An 18,074-nucleotide genomic window follows, 5' to 3' on the forward strand; every position below is an offset into this window, starting at 1 on the left:
ATAAGGATGGCCCAGGCAGCAACCTCCGGGTCTGAAAAGTGAAGCCAATGCTGAAGTGTCTTAAACTTGCATTCTTTCTAATAGCCAGCAGGGGGCGACTCCTCTGGTTGCAAAAAGAAGTCTGATTGTATAGAAGTCTATGAGAAAATGAGCCTACTTCTCACTTGATTTATTACCTCAGTAAACATTGTAAACATGAGTTTATGGTCTCAATCGCTAGTTTCAAGTCTTCTTCAATAAGATGTTCATTTAGTAAATTATTGTCCCATTTAGAGTCAAATAGACCATAAAGCAGGCTATGCTTTAGGGCGGGGTTACCTTGTGATTGACAGGTCGCTACCACGGCTTTGTCCAGTCTGGGAGTTGTCCGTGTTTTCGTCTTAGAACTTTATCCCTTTCACAGTGTGTTTTCGGTTCATGAAAGTTAATAATAACACTATATTATACTTATTGGTCGCCTAAAAATGTCTTATTCAGGTTCTGGTTCCAAAAAAAACACACGGCAACGGCCAAAAACCAAGATGGCAAAGGCTAAAATACCAAACTCGAGGCTTCAAAACAGCCAAAAAGTCCACAAACCAATGGGTGACTTCACAGTGACTATGTCCACTTCTTATATACAGTCTATGGGATGGACTTTGTGTGCAATAAGAAAGATTTGAGGAGGTTTTTTTTTGCAGAGATGGGGGCTTGAAAGATTCTAAATTAAATTAAACACTGATGAAACTTTAAGTCTCAAAGGACAGAAGATAATTGGAACCTATTAACTGGCTCATGCAAGAGCGAATATGTCATAGTTTCACTTGAAACACTTTACTTTGGATACGTAAAGCTGGGTTTTCCTCCCGAGTCCCCCTGTTGCATGGATGTTATTCAAGCATTATCTGCTCTCCGGGTCGCCTCGGTTCAGACAGCTCAGCTCTGAATGGAGCACAGGGGCCGGTGTCTTCCTCTGTGTCACACTGCATAAAATCTGGGTTAGCCACAGCGCAGCACCCAGGGGAGGCGCTTTCCCCTCTCATCCTCGCCATGTCTCCCTGCCAAACGGACACGAGGGAGGGGGAGTAGGGGTAGCCACAGCACAGTAGTGCAGTGTGTCAGGGCCTGCAGCAGAGTCCTGGCAGCTTTTTTTTTTTGCACAGTGAGACACATGCACAGTCACAGCTACAAATACCTCACACACACATGGATACTGCGAGGTGAGGGTATATAAAATTCACACACAAATGCACACACGCCTTCGCCAGCCACCCAATCTGGTAACAGCAGACACTTCAGTGGCCAGAGGCTTCATGGGGGGGGCTCAAGTCACAGATATACACACACATCTCCTCACCAGCCACCCCGTGTGTGTTGCATTGCGCCGCGTCTCTCTTGGCAGATGTAGCCGTTTGGATCAGACACTAACAAATTCCTCTCTTGTCGTTTGTGGGCGCGGGGAAGCCGAGCCGGAGCGGTACAGGCACCTGTTGCAGCAGCAGAGAGAGGAGCGTGCAGGCGTAATTGAAATGCTTGTTTACATGATATCCAGTGCGGAGAGAGGATGAAACAAAAAAGATGCTTCACACAATGTTGTGGCTGCTCTCGTTCCTGTTTGTTGTCGGAAAAAAGGCGGAAAAACCTTGAAAATCTAAAGTGATCTCGGAACGGTTCATACGATATCACACGAAAGTGATGGCACTCTCTCTCATAACAAAAGTACAAATTTGCATATTTGTTATAGAGGTACAAATTTGTTGGGAAAACAGATCATTTTATGGGTTGAATTATTTTGTTTAAAGGAACAGTGTGTAACATTTCAGGGGATCTATTTGCAGAAATGGAATATAATATTCATAACTATGTTTTCATTAGTGTATGATCACCTGAAACTAAGATTAGTTGTGTTTTCGTTAGCTTAGAATGAGCCCTGAACGAACAAACCAATCTTTGGCTCTAGCGAGCATAGATATTTGGTGCCTTCAAATGTGGTCTTGTTTACTGTGTTCACAAGAAGAGTCCATATGAACGCCCCCCCTCTTGTGGTATTCTTGAGGTTGTGAAGTGGAAAGTGTCTGAAAGCTCCGAGTTCACGAGTTGTGACGTGTTTGTTGACGTTATCAGAAATGGTGGATGCCATGGAAGTTCATTTTTCGGTTCATAATAAGTTAATATATTGTAATTTTAGTCATATATTGTTTTTCTACGTAATTTTATAATAGGTCTGAAGAAAGTGTTGACATTCCCAACGGCCTCATCTTTTTCCTCTGTCATTATGCCTTTGCATTTCCTACTTTATGTAACCCACTTGCTAGGTTGCTAAATTGTTAGACTCCGTGGTTCCTAGACGCCAACAGTAACGTTAATACTGCCGTTGCTTTGCAGCGGTGTTCTCACGTCTTAACCACTTGAACGCCAAGCATATTGCGTACACGACTTCCCATGGGGTAAACACAAGCTCACGAGTTTCCGTTGAAGGCATTAATATATACGTAGGAGCCGTATTGTCCTTTGGATCGTACATCAACATCACCGCCATATTGGGGAGGTCAGCAATGGCTTGTAAACACATACAAGTGAACGGGGGAGCTGCAGTTTTTCTGGATAAAAAGCACTATAACGTTTACATTTCTCAACCGATTTCAATAAGTCGTTTTTATATTCAAGCATTTACGATCTATGTGGAATACTGTAGGTTAGCTTACCCCCCCCAAAAAAACTTTTGGTGCAAAACGTTATATATATGCAAAACGGTGTGTGTATATATATATATATATATATATATATACAGTATATATCTATGCTAGCGAGAGCCTTTCGCGTCTTTACGTAACCTGAAGGCCACCGTAGTTCTCCAACACGCTTGTGAAACTGCGGTAACGTGAGCCGCAGAGTGTAAAACTGTGGTACCGCCAGCCGCTGCCTGACTTCCGTTGCTCCTAAAGTAGTGTTATTATGGTAAGGATGGCCTCTGAGCGAGGCCAACGGCGTTACCACAGTCTTGGAAAGTGAGGAGAGAGTGGAGGGGTACTTAGTTGGTTGCAATCTGCAATCACACCACTAGATGCCGCCAAATCCTACATACTGTTCCTTTAAGGGTACATTACGGTTTTATTGAATACCAGAGAAGCACCAGCTTGCAACAGCATTGAATTGCATTAATATCTTAAAAATGAACAATAGCTACATGTCTGCAGTGAGTTCAGGCTCGTTAAGTAGCTCGTTAATGACCAGCTGTGTCCAATTAGCTGATTGTCATTGATTGATGCAGCGACTGGCACAACATGATTATGTTATTAAAAAAGATAGTTTAGGCCTTCACATATATTATATTATTATTAAAGCAAAACAATTTTGGTTGCAGTGGATTTTAAACTTTTTAAAACATTTTATTTTTCTAAGGGATTGAGAAATACGCTAAGAAATATGAGTAAATCTATAATATTTAACAGCCATATTTTTTAATGTGGCACTTCATTTTGACAATAGATAACCCTCTGAGTGACTGCATTTGTTTTAAAAGCAAGGATTTAAATCAATCATTTTGAGAATTAACTTTTTGGAGGCTGAATTGCAGTTTTTACATTTTGACATATAGGAAGAAAAGTGTCATTAATATCATTAATGAGTGTCCCAGTAAGCCACGCCAGTGAGCCAGCATGCACAACACCATGACCCTGAACCTCAAGCAGCTTAATGACTATAAATTCATTAATTTGATCATTTACACCCTACTGTGATATGTCAAATTGAAAAAGGCCTATTCCACAACAACATTATTTAAAAAAATCTTAACACAACGTCCACTTACTGGCTTTTTCAAGCACAAATCACAGTCTTCTAGTGTGTGTTGAAGACTGTTGGATGCAATCTAAAAAGCTCCAGAAACACCTCTTAAGTGTTTTGTTAAGATTATTTTTTTGCCAGGTTCCATTTCTATTCTATTCCAAGGTCAAGAATGAACTGTGAATGAACCTGTGCTGCTGAGATATTTATGATTCACAGGATTTAAGGCCTCTTAAAGCTAGTAAATGGACCATTGCTAAATCAAGGAAATACATTCAGTCAATATGAGTAGAGCTACAATTAAATTAATCGGCAACAATTGATCGACATTTTTCACAATGTTTTGACATTTTATAGACCAAACAACTAATTGATTAATCAAGAAAATAATCAACAGATAAATAGAGTGCTACAGGAATGAGTCCTAAAACCCGGAAATGAGTTAGTATTTTAGCACTTTGAATTTTTTTGAATGGGTTTTTAGTTACATGCCTGAAATTCTGTTCTGTGGTTAACACAATCATAAAAGTGGTGTTCATTTGTGAAGATTATCTTATGGAACAAAATGTGTAAGTATCATAAACGTTTGTTTGCCACAGAGCTTATTTTCTGCAATAATACAAAACCCAATGGAAAAATCCCATTGGCTTTTTGTCGAGGGAACCATGGCGATGCCAACTTCCTGGTTAGCCTACAAAAATATCCTCCCTGCACCACTCTGTAGACAATGAAAATAATCGTTATAACAGCCCTAATTATGAGAAATATGATTACTGCATTGTTGCTGCTCATTTAGATGCTTTGTTGTAGCTTTAAAAAATAAATGCAATAAAATTAGTTGAATCAAGGCTATATGAATTGTAAAACTACAAGGGCTGTCAAAGTTAACGCGATAATAACGCGTTAACGCAAATTTGTTTAAATGCCACAAATTTCTTTAACACAATCAATATTTCTAATGTGGTTCCATACCCAACATGTCATACTAGCTTGTCGGGAAGGAGGCTAAATAACGCTCCAAACTTAAGCAAAATTTTGGCGAGGACGTTTTCTCTGACCTCAAGATCTGTGAATGAAAATGGGTTCTATGGGTACCCACGAATCTCCCTTTTACAGACATGCCCACTTTATGATAATCACATCAAGTCAGCACACTGACACACTGACAGCTGTTGTTGCCTGTTGGGCTTCAGTTTGCCGTGTTATGATTTGAGCACATTTTTTTTATGTTAAATGTAGTACCTGTGAGGGTTTCTGGACAATATTTGTCATTGTTTTGTGTTGTTGATTGATTTGTAATAATAAATATATACATACATTTGCATAAAGCAAGCATATGTGTCCACTCTTGTGTTGATAAGAATATTACATATTTGACAAATCTCTTTTTAAGGAACATTTTGTGCGAATAATTTGCGATTAATCGCTATTAAATATTTTAATCGATTGACAGCCCTGAAAACTACATATATTTTTAACACATTGCTTTTTTTTTTGTATAAGAAGCTCATCAGGATGGAGATGTTTCAAATCAGATCATTTTCCATGTCTCATCTGACCCTGATTTTTCTTGTGAGCTTTTGAACGTGAAAGGCAAATCAACATTTTTCTTTTGTCAAAAACAAAAAACAAAAGTGCCCCGAGCAGCCACTGAGGAGGGCTGACTGGAAGGATTCCCATGGCCTTACTGCCATCCAGCCAGCCTGCACAGCTTTATGAGATATCACAGTTAAGAGTTCACCAAATCTCTCCTGTTTGTCTTTTAAACCTCTGCACCAGAGGATTCAGGACTGTGTGCTTTGGGCTGTTTTATAAAGGTGGTTTCTAAAGGGAAGGGGGTGGGATGTAGTTTGCATAGTGTGGATTGTTTCCATCCCCACCACAAGTAGTTAATTTTTAAGCAATACAATCTGATGTAAGTCTGGGCATGGCTGCGGCAGATTTTCCCAACCCCCCTCTCTCACAGCACTCACACACACACACACACACATACTGCTCCAAAATAATTTTTTATACAACGGTGGGGGCTCCTGGAGAATATAAGGTGGCCATATTTGATAGATTTGTGTCGAGCTCTGCAATGCAGAAAGAGAGAGTTTGTTGCAAGTGACACCCAGCCAGTCGGAGAGAAAAGGAGAGGAGAGAAAAAAAGAGAGGAGGAGGAGGAGGGTGCAGACAGAGAAGAAAAAGAAACAAACAAGTAACAATGTAACTTACATGCAGTCACACACCCCTTTCTCTTGTAACAATGTGTACGTTTTCAAGGAGGGAGGGGGCTCGCGGAGGGAGGAAGGGAGCAGGAGAGAGATAGAGAGAGGAAGAGGAGGAGGAGGAGGAGGAGGAGGAGGGGGGTGAGTTCTGAAATAATATAGTCAGCCATTTTTTATGTAAGGGGATTTTTTTTTCTTATTGGGGGGGTTGTTAAAAAATAAATATAAGAGGGCGGCCATCTTTGTTGCTCTGCCTAGTGTAAAATATTTTCCCCCCACTTTTTTATCCCCCTCGATTTGAATATTAAATAAATATCACACCATTCGAGGGGCTCTTTTTTTTTTTTTGGAGCATCCAATGACGGGAATATAATGTCCTCGCCTCTCCGGTCCTGCTGTGAGGAAGACGAGGGCATGGTGGTTAATTCCGAGGGAGGAGATTTTGATGAAGAAGACGACGGAGACGACGGAGGAGACCTAGACGAGAACGCAAGCGACATAAACTCGCCGGCGGCGCCTCGAGAAACTGCAACAGCAGCAGCAGCAGCAGCAGTCCAGCCAGGTACAGTAAAAAAAACAGACGCGCGCGAAAAAAAATGTTGGAGGAAAAACTGGGGTATGCTAGAAGTAGCATGCAGTTTATGCCTCCATATGGGAGCTTCTTCTCCCAGCTCCAGTATGGCACAGTATAGCAGCGGCGACTCTGGTGCGCGTGAAAATAGAAACATACTAGTTTCACCACCTTAAAAACCTCCATACATATACACCCCCTCTTGTTATTGCACCTCTATGTGTTGTTATATATAGGTGCCATATTCGCAGCGACTATAGAACGCGCTTTGGAATACTCTCCACTTTGCAACAAAAAAAGAATGTGTCATTTCCTTCCCCTCTCTCCACTTTGCAACAAAAATTGCAACAAAAAAAGAATGTCATTTTTTCCCCCCCCCTCTCTCCACTTTGCAACAAAAATTGCAACAAAAAAAAAGAATGTGTCATTTTTTTCTTCCCCCTCTCTCCACTTTGCAACAAAAATTGCAACAACAAAAAAATCAAATGTGTCATTTTCTCCACTTCCTCCTCACCTTCCAGCAACATCCCAACCAACAAAAGTTGAACTCCCCACAGCTGGCTCTCACTTCTCCAAACAAAAAAAAGTTGCAGTCCCCTTAAATCCCCTTTCTGACAGCTCCTTGGTGACATGTAAAGGTTAATCATAAGAAGAAGAAGAAGAAGAAGAAGGTCGCCCTGAAGGGTTAAAAAAAGCTCAAGGCTGGCAAAAACATGGAGTCCCCTTTTGGCCGGAGGCTATATATATATATATATATATATATTTGATACCCAGCAGCATCTCAATGCGTTTTTGTCGTGCAGACATGGAAAGCTGGGTGATAATGTGCCAGACACAAACTCCCATTGTCGCTATGACAGGTCAAAATAGGACACTGCTGCTGCTGCTGCTGCTGCAAGCCTATACAGGACTTGTATAGGCCACTAATTAGCTGAATAACATGTTTTATTAAATGCATTTATATCCAGTAATACAGGGTTGTCTTTCTGGAAGTTTCTGTGACAGTGAAGCAGTGAAAGTGCAGAAAGTAGTGGCTGGTTAACCACACTGCAACCAAAAAAAATAGCAGCCTTAAAGATTGCAGTTTATTCATAAAACAATAACTAGTCATATTTTTTAAGGTTGCAGGGAATGCAGGTGTAACAGAGGAATTCAAAAGTGCAGATGTCATGTGGGAGAAATGAGTTTAAATGTGTGATTTCCTATTCTGCATATTCCAGGAGTCATCCATTGCTTTGTGTGTAAAGTGTTAATTAGCTCGACTCCGGATCCGCCTCCATGAAAGCCAGACAGATATATTATTAGTGTCCCCCTTCGAGGACCTTATTAACCCCGTCACGACCTCCAGCAGCAGCGGTCACAGCGGTGATCTTGGTCCCCTTGTGGGAGTTGCAAAGCGGCAGAGAAGAGAAGTCGTTCCAGTTCACCGCTCCGGAGCGTCCCCGCTGGCGGCCTCTGAATCACCGAGCCCTGCGTGCGCGCTGCAGCCGCCCGAGGCGCGTCTTCGGCGGCTGCGCGCTGCACGGATACTCGGTGGTGGTGTAGGTGGTGGTGGGAGTGCTCACCAACAAAGGCAAGGCAGACAATAAAAATGTAGCCCAATCAAACGGGCTGGTTGCACAGCCCGAGACCGCAGCCCATATTTTGGTTCTGCTTTAATGCATTGCTGCATTTTTGTCTTTTGATGCTCTCTTTTTCCAAGCCAGGTCAGGTTGCAGGTTAAATTGCTTTGGTTGTGATATTGCACAGGCACCATAGGGAACAACTTCATTTTGCAGAGATTCAGTCATGTATTTTAGATGTGGCTGAGTCTTCTATTATATAAGACAAGAGGAGGGGGTTAAACTAGTTCTACTATTTGTATTCCCTTAAATCAAAAATATAATAACTTTATTCTGTTCATCAGGACAGGGTGCAGAGACGAGTGAGTCTCTTTTGATAATATCAGACACTTATAATAACAATCAGAGCCTGTCATGGTAAAAACAAGCACTTTTAGTGGACGTAAATGACGGCGTCAGCTTGCCCCAATTGCACCGTATTACAGCCCGTGAGCAGCGCTCTCCCTCAATACTGCACCAGTTTCAGAAACTGTTGTCCATATTAGTCAGTTAGACACAAAAACATGGGAAAATAGAGTCCAGGTTGAAAAATGCCAACGTTACCCTTTAATACGGTTTACACTTTGTCATTCTTTTATATTAAATGTTGCATGTGATCTTTTTTGTCCAGACCCTGGCTTTAAAAACACATCATCATTTTTACACATCAAGGATGCTTCTCATCTTTGTTTACAAAAGGTGCTGGTCACACTTTTGCGTCGCCAATAAACCAATTATCCCCATGCTATGGAGACCACCAACACCAGCTGTCAAATCTACTTACAGCCCTCTTGACAAACTGCGTCTAATTTAGCATGTGTCACAATTCAGACGGGGTCAGAGGTCGCCGCCGCCGAAGCCACCGCGGCTATCACGCAGCTTTTGTTGTGTGTAATTATGTTCAGTAGGGATTAGCCGGGGAAGCGTTTGAGAAGATTATTGCTCATCTGATTGTAATAGCTGTCTCTCTTTCACGCTTTCTTTAACCTCCGCTTTTTGTCCCCCAGACGAGGAGGCAGAGGTATCAGACAGAGAGGTGCCGTGCAGGAAGAAAGGACGGCCGAAGAAGAAGAAGGACACAAAGAAGAAAGAGAAAGAGGGGAAACCAGTCAAAGCAAAAAAACGCAAGAAGATTGTAAGTCTGTCACGCTTTTTTTTAAACTTTGTTGACTGCATTACAACTTCTTCATTATATTACTTCCTCTGTCGTCTCCTCTTCAGGACAGCGATGTAGAGAGAGACTCAGATAGAGAAAGGGACTACGGCGAGAACTCGGACAGCGTAGCCAGCGACTATGGATCTGCAGAGAAAAAGAAGAAGAAGAAACATAAAGAAAGGAAGGAGAAGAAAACTAAGAAGAAGAAAAAAGTCGACGGGGACCGAGACAGCAGTCAGGAGGAAACAACAAAGGTAAAGAACAATACAAAAAAATATCTTCACTTTGGGCAAGTCCATTATCTTCCTGTTCTGATTGAAGGTTTCCTCCCAACAGCCAATAGAGCAGAAGACTTCGGGCCAGCTGGCGAAGGAGTGGGGTCTGGAGGATGTTGATCATACCTTCACAGAGGAGGACTACAGGGAACTCACCAACTACAAAGCCTTCAGCCAGTTCATGAGGTGCAGTGTTCCTCGCTTGTTTTCATGTGGCATTGATGTGGACGGCCGGCTGTAGCTGTTGGTTCAATCAAGACACGCTAACATCACATACATATTGTATATGGTGTTTTTCAATTTGCTGCGAGTGCTGTTGGCACAGTGATGCAGTTATAGCCACGTTATGTTCAATATCACATGCCACAATCCTCAACTATACATTTTTTTTCCCATTCTTATTATCAAAAGAGCTTGTTTGTGTTTAAGTACAGGTTTTAAGATAGCAAGATGTGGTGTTTAAATGTCCCGTATTATCTGGTTTTCACAGTTTTCATAAGTTTGTTGTTAAAGGCATACTATGAAGGAATTTGTAAACACAACATTCAAATTTGGTTCCTCCCTTGTTAGGAAGTGAAACAGGTCATAATTCCCTCTTTATTACCTATTTTATATTGCTGTGATATATATCTCCTTCAAACAACTGGATTTATTCAAGTTTCTAGCCAAATACTGCATTTTACAAGATTACATTTGAACACATCATGATGACGTTAGAATTTACCTTCGCCCATTACTCATTTTTACTGAAAACAGCCTGATATTGGATTTGTTGTTTGCAATGTAGCATTATCAGGGAAATAATAGGGTGTGTCCCCTGAACACGTCAAAAGTGAGTTTACTGCGTCCCAAATACATTTTCAATCGTCCCCGGGAAGACAGGACGCTGTTAGTGTCGTCAATCCCTGACAGTACCTGCGGTACTGTAGGAAAAACGAGTATTGTCACGTCTTCAGAATTTTGGCATTGACATGGTACCGAAGTATCGGTTCTCGTGACATCTCGCTACATTTGCATTTCCGCCATTTTCGTAGCTTCCTCTTAGATGCGTGCTTGCACATGCATGGGAGCTACACACACAGTGCCCACAAAGGCTGACGCCCAGAAATGTCCCAAACACAGCAAAATAATAAAGAAAACACGGACAAAGGGCAGGGTCTCTGCAGATACAGAGACCGCCACACACTTCTAGTGGATCATAAGTGATGTGATGATTGAGAGGGAATACTTTTGTATGAGTCCATACAATTTTACATGCTTAATGTCAATGCCAACTCACAAGTAAATCCCTGTTTGGAGTGTGAACTTGTTTATGGTTTTACTTCTCAGGTCTTCCTATTGAAAGCATGTATTTCTGCTTGCAAACATATGCACGTGTATTGTTGTAGTACACAAAAACTCTCGTTGTCACAGAACAACCTTTCTACACTGGCAGCACCGTTCAACAGACACTGTCCATGGTGAAACTACCAGCAGCATATTAACACAGATACAGGTGGCGTAGGTTGAAAAACAACTTGCCTCTGTCTCCCTCTGGCAGCGCCGTCTTTATCATCCCTGCTAGTTGCGCTGTCGGTGGCAGCCTGAGCCTCGGCCTCTGTGGCTGACTCATACCTGCTCTCACTCTGATAACATGAAGTCATCCATAATGTCCATTGCTTGTATATGTAGGGAAGTTATTTGGCTGTCTCAACTCCACTGGCAGACTGAGCTGTAGTGGAAAACTAACCTAAAATACAAACCATTCTTGTGACTAATGCAATAAAGTATACTGAAAAATAGGTGAAACATTATGCAGATTTCTGCGTTTTGCTTATATGACATTTTATTGATCTTAACCTCTCGCCCCCCAGGCCGATGATCGCCAAGAAGAATCCTAAGATCCCCATGTCGAAGATGATGACCATCCTGGGGGCCAAGTGGAGGGAGTTCAGTTCCAACAACCCCTTCAAGGGCAACTCTGCTGCTGTCGCGGCGGCTGCTGCTGCTGCCGCGATCGCCGTCGCCGAGCAGGTCTCTGCAGCAAATGCCTCGCCTGAGCCGCCGCCTCCTCCGCCACCGATCAGAAAGGCCAAGACGAAAGAGGGCAAAGGTCAGTGGTCAGTTTAGGCTTCCTATCCCTGTCCCCCTTTAGCTTTGGTGTCAGTTTAGATGGTTTGTAATCCAGTAAAGCAGACATAAAATTAAGCACATGCACACTTTTCAGATATGATAAGTGTGTTAAATCGTTTGGATGTGGGAAAATAGTTTCCAGTTAAAACTGACTCAAGACCATCAGGACAGGCTGCAGAGGCACATTTCAACAACAATAATACTCCTTAACACAAGCTGATGTCTTGTGAACAGCTGATGTTTGCTTATATTTTGGTTTAAATGCTAATAGAAGACAACAAACTGATCTTATTTACTCCTTTATTAAAGGGTATCTTCTGTATTTTTCAACATGGACCTTATTTTAGTGACTAATAGGGACAACAATTTTTGAAATTGGTCCAGTAATGAGGCATAACACTGTAAAGAGCTGTGAGGGCAAGTGAGCAGCGTCAGTGTAACATTATGTCCACTAAAAGTGCTTGGTTTTGCCACTGACATGCTCAGATTGTTATTATAAGTGTCTGACATTATGGAAAAAATCCTACAGTGAAACGAAATGTATTTTCTTACCTTTCTCTTGATCCGATCCAGTGTTAATTTTGGCAGCTATTTTACATTTACGAAAATGCTTATATAGTTTTAGTCCAGTTTTAGTCACGGAAAAGTCATTAGATTTAAGTCAAAATGTTTTCTCTCTTCATTTTGTCAGCTATTTCTTTTTTATTTAATCTTAGTCCCGTTTAGTCATCAGATTATATTTAACATTTCTGGCATTTTAGTCAAACTTATTTCACATCAAATTTGATCTTATCATTATCTGATGAAAAACACAGGTTTGATTGATTAAGAATGCAGCTTTGCTGTTAGTTCGAGTTCTCCTGACTGCGCTCATTAATGATGCATGGTTCAGTCGCGCCCACCGGTCGGTTATGAGAGCCAATCCGCCCGCCCAACGTGTAAAAATATGTGTTACTCAACCACCCGAACCCAACTTGGCCCACAAACCAAAACTCAAATCTCAAATAAATACGGGCGGCAATCTAATTCTATCTAAGACATTATTGAAATCATCTAAATATTCAGCCATGACATTGAAAATCTTTTAGATAACACTAAGCTACGCTTTCTGTACTCCAACACAACAAACTCTGCCCGGCTGGCACTCGTGTTTCCACCATGGATGTATTCCACTATTCCACCGTTGTCTTCCGGCAACATGCCACCTCGCCAGATTTCAGAACGAGTGAGACTCTTTTGATAATATCAGACACTTATAATAACAATCAGAGCCTGTCATGGCAAAAACAAGCACTTTTAGTGGACGTAAATGACGCCGTCAGCTTGCCCCAATAGCACCGTATTGCAGCCTATAAGGCAGCTGCCGTCTGCAGCCATCAATACTGCACCAGTTTCAGAAGTTGTTGTCCATATTAGTCAGTTAGACACAAAAACATGGGAAAATAGAGTCCAGGTTGAAAAATGCCAATGTTACCCTTTAATACATTATAAACTTTGTCATTCTTTTATGTCAAATGTTGCATGTGATCTTTCCTGTCCAGGCCCTGGCTTTAAAAAGCGCAGTAAAAGTCCTCGAGTCCCCGACAAGAAAAAGGCTGTAGCAAAGGCTAAAAAGATGGCACCCATTCGTATCAAATTATCGCCTATAGGTACCAAGAGGAAGAAGAGTTGTTCAGTGAGTACAAAGCTTGTGCATTTTGCCTCGTCTCTGTCTTCATTCCAGCTTCTTCTTTTTCCCGTTTCTGTTACCTGTTTACCCCTTTTTCTTACCTTGACTCCTCCTTTGTTCTCCGTCAGAGCGAGGACGTGGAGGAAGATGAGTCCGAGCAGGAAGACTCCAGCGTTCACAGCTCCTCCGTTCGCTCCGACAGCTCCGGTCGCGTCAAGAAGAAACAGCGAGGACGGCCTGCCAAAAAGAAGAAGAAAAATACAAGTACAAATACAACCAAATGATATACAGTCTGCCACGTCCACATCTATCATAAGACGTATTTCAGACATTTCTGTCTCTCTGTGCTCGTCCCTCCAGTCCCAGGTGAAGAGGAGGGCGACGGCTACGAGACGGATCACCAGGACTACTGCGAGGTGTGTCAGCAGGGCGGAGAGATCATCCTTTGTGACACATGTCCTCGAGCGTACCACCTTGTCTGCCTGGAGCCAGAGCTGGACAAGGCCCCCGAGGGCAAGTGGAGCTGCCCGCACTGCGTGAGTACAACAAGAACACGTCTGTTCCTGCTTTTCTATTCATGATTTTGCGTAGCATCCTTTATTCACATATTTATCTTCAAAGGTGGTTTGTTTTTACTTGCTCGGAGCACCAGATGAATATAGGCCTTGTAGCTGCTTCACAAATCTCAGTGGAAAGAAAGCTGGCTGCCTTCAGACAAAGAGAGATACCTCAAGTGGTGCTCTGGGTGTAGATCTATTCAGGAATGTCACAAATAAAACCCAATGCTTTTTTTTTTCTTTACACTGAAACAAGTCAAATTAGTCAGCTCAGTTAACCTGAACTGTATTGCTAGCAGTGTGCATCGCTGTGGTTGAGTGCACGACGTGCTGGCAAAATCTAACACAGGTAAAGAAAGAAAAAAGCTCCTCTTTTTGCATTTTACTGGATAGTTTTTAATGAAATAGTATTAGGGTCAGACATAAGGAAAAATTAGAGAATTTTTTTTAACTTTGCAATAAAGAAATGTTGAGAGTAAGGTATAACTTTCAGTGTTAGTGCCAGGCATAAGAGTTTTTGTTGTGTTTGAAGCTGCAATATTCTGCAGAAAGTCCTTCAGCTGCCACAGTTTAATATTTACTCTATTTTTAGCTTTCTATCTTCTAACAACCGATGTTATTCTTTTAGTTGGCAAAGTTGTTATACCCAAATATACTCATTACTCTAAATAGACATTGGTGCACAGGAAAAGGAGACCGCAAATATGCTTAATATTGCCTGACATGCTCTCTACCGGAATAGTGGTGCGAAAATCAGGTAGTTTCCCCTTCAAATTAATCCTGTAAGTCCGGGGATCGATCAGCTTCTGAGTTCTTGTTCATCGTCATAGTTACTCAAAGACAATAAGACGCCATAGCGATCCACCTTGACTGTTAATTTTGTCAAGCAAAAGAGGTATTCTCAAAGTTTCACTCAATTCAGATGTAATCAATCGCTCAATTGTTTCCTTTCTCAGGAAAAAGAGGGAATCCAGTGGGAAGCGAAGGACGAGGACTTTGAGGACTTTGAGGAGGACAGCGAGGACAGAGTGATATCCGAGGTCAGCGTGGGTGTCCACACCGGGGCGGAGGAGGAGGACGACGACCACATGGAGTTCTGTCGGGTGTGTAAAGATGGAGGCGAGCTGTTGTGCTGCGACACCTGCACCTCCTCGTACCACATCCACTGTCTCAACCCGCCGCTGCCGGAGATCCCCAACGGAGAGTGGCTGTGTCCGCGATGCACGGTGAGCTGCTCCTGTTTTACTTCAATGCTGTTTATATCTGGTTCAGGACGCTTTATTTTAAGAGTCAAAATGTGTTCCTTCTGTCACATGAAACTGACAATTGATATGATATCTGTGTATCTGTTTGTTCAGTTAGTGCCTTTACATTAACTTAAGTAACCGAGTTACAGTCAGCTTTTTGCATTAATCTGATTTCTTAAATATCAGGTATGTAAGAAACCCATCCTGAAACAGGATCAGTACACTCTTCCCCAGGATTAATCGGTGAGTGTATTCCCCCTCTAGTGTCTGGCAATCAAAGGACGTGTCCAGAAGATCCTCCACTGGCGATGGGGTGAACCTCCGCCTCCCATCCCTGTTCCCCCTGCTCCCGACGCCGCACCTGATGACCCCCCGCCGCCACCCATGAAGGGCAGACCCGAGAGAGAGTTCTTTGTCAAGTTGACTGCGCAGTCATACTGGCACTGTACCTGGATCACTGAGCTGCAGGTAAGAGAGGAAACGTTACCGGCGGGATGGCTGTAAAGTGATGCTCAAATCAAGAACAAATCGTTCTCTCCCTCTTCCCTGTAGCTGGAGATCTTCCACTCGGTGATGTACAGAAACTACCAGAGGAAGACGGACATGGACGAGCCTCCCAGCCTGGATTACGGGTCGGGCGCAGAGGACGAGAACGGAGTGGGAAAGAGCGAGAAGAGGAGGGCCAAGGACCCCCAGTACGCCATACTGGAAGACAAGTACTACAGATATGGCATCAAGCCGGAGTGGATGATGATCCACCGCATCATCAACCACAGGTGAGGTTAGCGTGTGAGCATGCAGTATCCAGTCTTCAATGTCATCTCAGTGCGTCTTTTAAAGCAACATGTTTGCGTGCCTAATTACTACAAAGCCAAGCAATACATCTTCAGTTCCTGAGTGTTTTGTAATTTATTTATAAGCCAATGTGATTTATTTATATTTATAAACACAACACAACTTTCCATTTAGCAGGTTATTGTTATTAGAAGTACAAACATTCAAACACATATTAAAGCACTCACTGTACTGTATGTGTCTCCCTGCCAGTGTGGATAAGAAGGGGACGTACCACTACCTGGTCAAGTGGAGAGACCTGACCTATGACCAGTGTACCTGGGAGAGAGATGACCTGGACATCCCTGAGTTTGCACTTCACAAGGGCAACTACTGGAGACACAGGTAGGACCTGTTGGAAACATATTTCACCCTCAATGACTTTATTATGGAAAAAAAACACTTTTGATTGAAACAAACAAGAACTGCTCTCAAGCTGGAAAACTACTTATGTCGATAGTTCGACACCGAGCGTAGCTGCGCCGTGTTTCAGCTGTGACGCGACCGCCGGAGCTGATCGCGGCCTCTCTAGACAATGCCTGTGATTCCACCAGATGCGCTGCAGCACGTTTCAGAAGCGTCCCAGAAGTGTCTCTTTGCTCTGCTCTGCTAAAAATACACACCAAGTTTATTATGTCTCCTTCGCTGGTTGAGGGGATGCACCCAAAACTTTCTCCCTCTATCCCCCCCCACCCCCCTCTATCGTCTTTCAAGTAAGAGAAGAAATGTGAGCGTTCTCCTCCTAACCGGCACTGTATGTGAATATAGATATGACATTATTATGAGGATGAATGTATTTCTAACATTTAAAACATAGCCACAAATCATTGATCCACGTCGTTCATAACTAGACCTTTAACAGTATTAACTTTCTCTGCAGGCTAAAGCACAACAAAGTAGGAAATGACAACAATAAACAACTTACAATACAAATATTGGACATTTGTAAATACCAATAATTTATTTTGTGAAATAAACAGCTTATTTATGTATTTATTTCACTGATAGTTATACTATGTATTCAAAATAAATCATCCTTAACTTTTAAGTTAAATTCATTATGTCCATGGACTTAAAATTATTGTTTTATTTGATGGCCTTGCTCCTAAAATGATGAAATTCCAGGTCTGATTAGAGGTTTATCAGGGACCAGAGAGCATCCCAAAGTATGGAAACCTGCTGCATAGTTCAATCAATATAGAATACTCTGCCCATATACATATTTATTACTCATATTTTCACATGTCGTTTGCTTACTTTCATGCTTGACTCAGTGATAACTTGCTCTCCAACAGAGATGCAATAATGAAGGAGGACCCAGACAGACCCAGGAGGATGAGGAGCAGGAACCAGGAGGGTGAAGAGGAGTCCCCTGCCTCGCCGTTCACTGATGTGAGTCGACTGATTTATAGCTGCTTCCCGTCTGTATTTCACAACAAATCTCAGCTCCAGAAGAACGTCTGACTTTTGTTTCTGACTCTCTTGAGCTTCAGTCAACTATATTGTTTGAAAATGAATTGCTTTTATTTTTAATGTTTAAAATGTACGTACTCTTACCCATACTACTTAATTACCTGTTCCATATAAGGAAAAAAGCTTATTCTTTTTATGTATAAATTAATCTAGTCAATAAAATGTACAATACATCTTCAAAAGTTTGTTTAATGGGTTGATTTTGAACAAAACTAATATAATTACCTTGAATTGATTAAAGCAAATAATACTGTAATATTGCTACTATTAATACCTACCTTAATAAATGCAATGAACTGTGTCCCAATCAGGTCTTTTAAATCTCTCCTCTTTGTTGTCTCCATCTAGCCTACGATAAAATACGAGGAACAGCCCGACTTTGTCACAACGACGGGCGGGACGCTGCACCTGTACCAGCTGGAGGGTCTGAACTGGCTCCGGTTTTCCTGGGCTCAGGGCACAGACACCATCCTGGCAGACGAGATGGGTCTCGGCAAGACCATCCAGACCATCGTCTTCCTCTACTCGCTCTTCAAAGAGGTACTGGAGCCCCTTGATCCTTTATATTATCGCCTTCTTTCACTGAAAAAAGACTGTACGAATA

At 42.1% G+C, this 18,074-nt stretch overlaps 1 protein-coding gene across 5 annotated transcripts in view; it reads left to right on the forward strand.

Moving 5' to 3' along the window:
• Nucleotides 1-5,832: 5,832 nt before the first annotated feature.
• The window catches only part of chd3 (chromodomain helicase DNA binding protein 3), a 52,284-nt gene continuing 40,042 nt past the window's right edge, over nucleotides 5,833-18,074 (forward strand). For 3 of the 5 annotated variants that reach the window (XM_037759636.1, XM_037759637.1, XM_037759638.1), the window contains exons 1-14: nucleotides 5,835-6,537; nucleotides 9,155-9,282; nucleotides 9,369-9,557; nucleotides 9,640-9,764; nucleotides 11,432-11,670; nucleotides 13,232-13,365; nucleotides 13,488-13,623; nucleotides 13,720-13,895; nucleotides 14,873-15,142; nucleotides 15,428-15,631; nucleotides 15,716-15,939; nucleotides 16,211-16,342; nucleotides 17,293-17,389; nucleotides 17,819-18,010. In XM_037759636.1, the coding sequence (XP_037615564.1) occupies nucleotides 6,348-6,537; nucleotides 9,155-9,282; nucleotides 9,369-9,557; nucleotides 9,640-9,764; nucleotides 11,432-11,670; nucleotides 13,232-13,365; nucleotides 13,488-13,623; nucleotides 13,720-13,895; nucleotides 14,873-15,142; nucleotides 15,428-15,631; nucleotides 15,716-15,939; nucleotides 16,211-16,342; nucleotides 17,293-17,389; nucleotides 17,819-18,010 (2,436 nt within the window). In that variant the 5' untranslated portion in view covers nucleotides 5,835-6,347. Of the gene's footprint in view, nucleotides 6,538-9,154; nucleotides 9,283-9,368; nucleotides 9,558-9,639; nucleotides 9,765-11,431; nucleotides 11,671-13,231; nucleotides 13,366-13,487; nucleotides 13,624-13,719; nucleotides 13,896-14,872; nucleotides 15,143-15,427; nucleotides 15,632-15,715; nucleotides 15,940-16,210; nucleotides 16,343-17,292; nucleotides 17,390-17,818; nucleotides 18,011-18,074 lie in introns of all 5 variants that reach the window. The other 2 variants (XM_037759640.1, XM_037759639.1) reach the window with 2 other exon arrangements.

This window comes from Sebastes umbrosus, chromosome 22 (genome assembly GCF_015220745.1).
Source record: "Sebastes umbrosus isolate fSebUmb1 chromosome 22, fSebUmb1.pri, whole genome shotgun sequence".
Lineage (NCBI taxonomy): Eukaryota > Metazoa > Chordata > Actinopteri > Perciformes > Sebastidae > Sebastes > Sebastes umbrosus.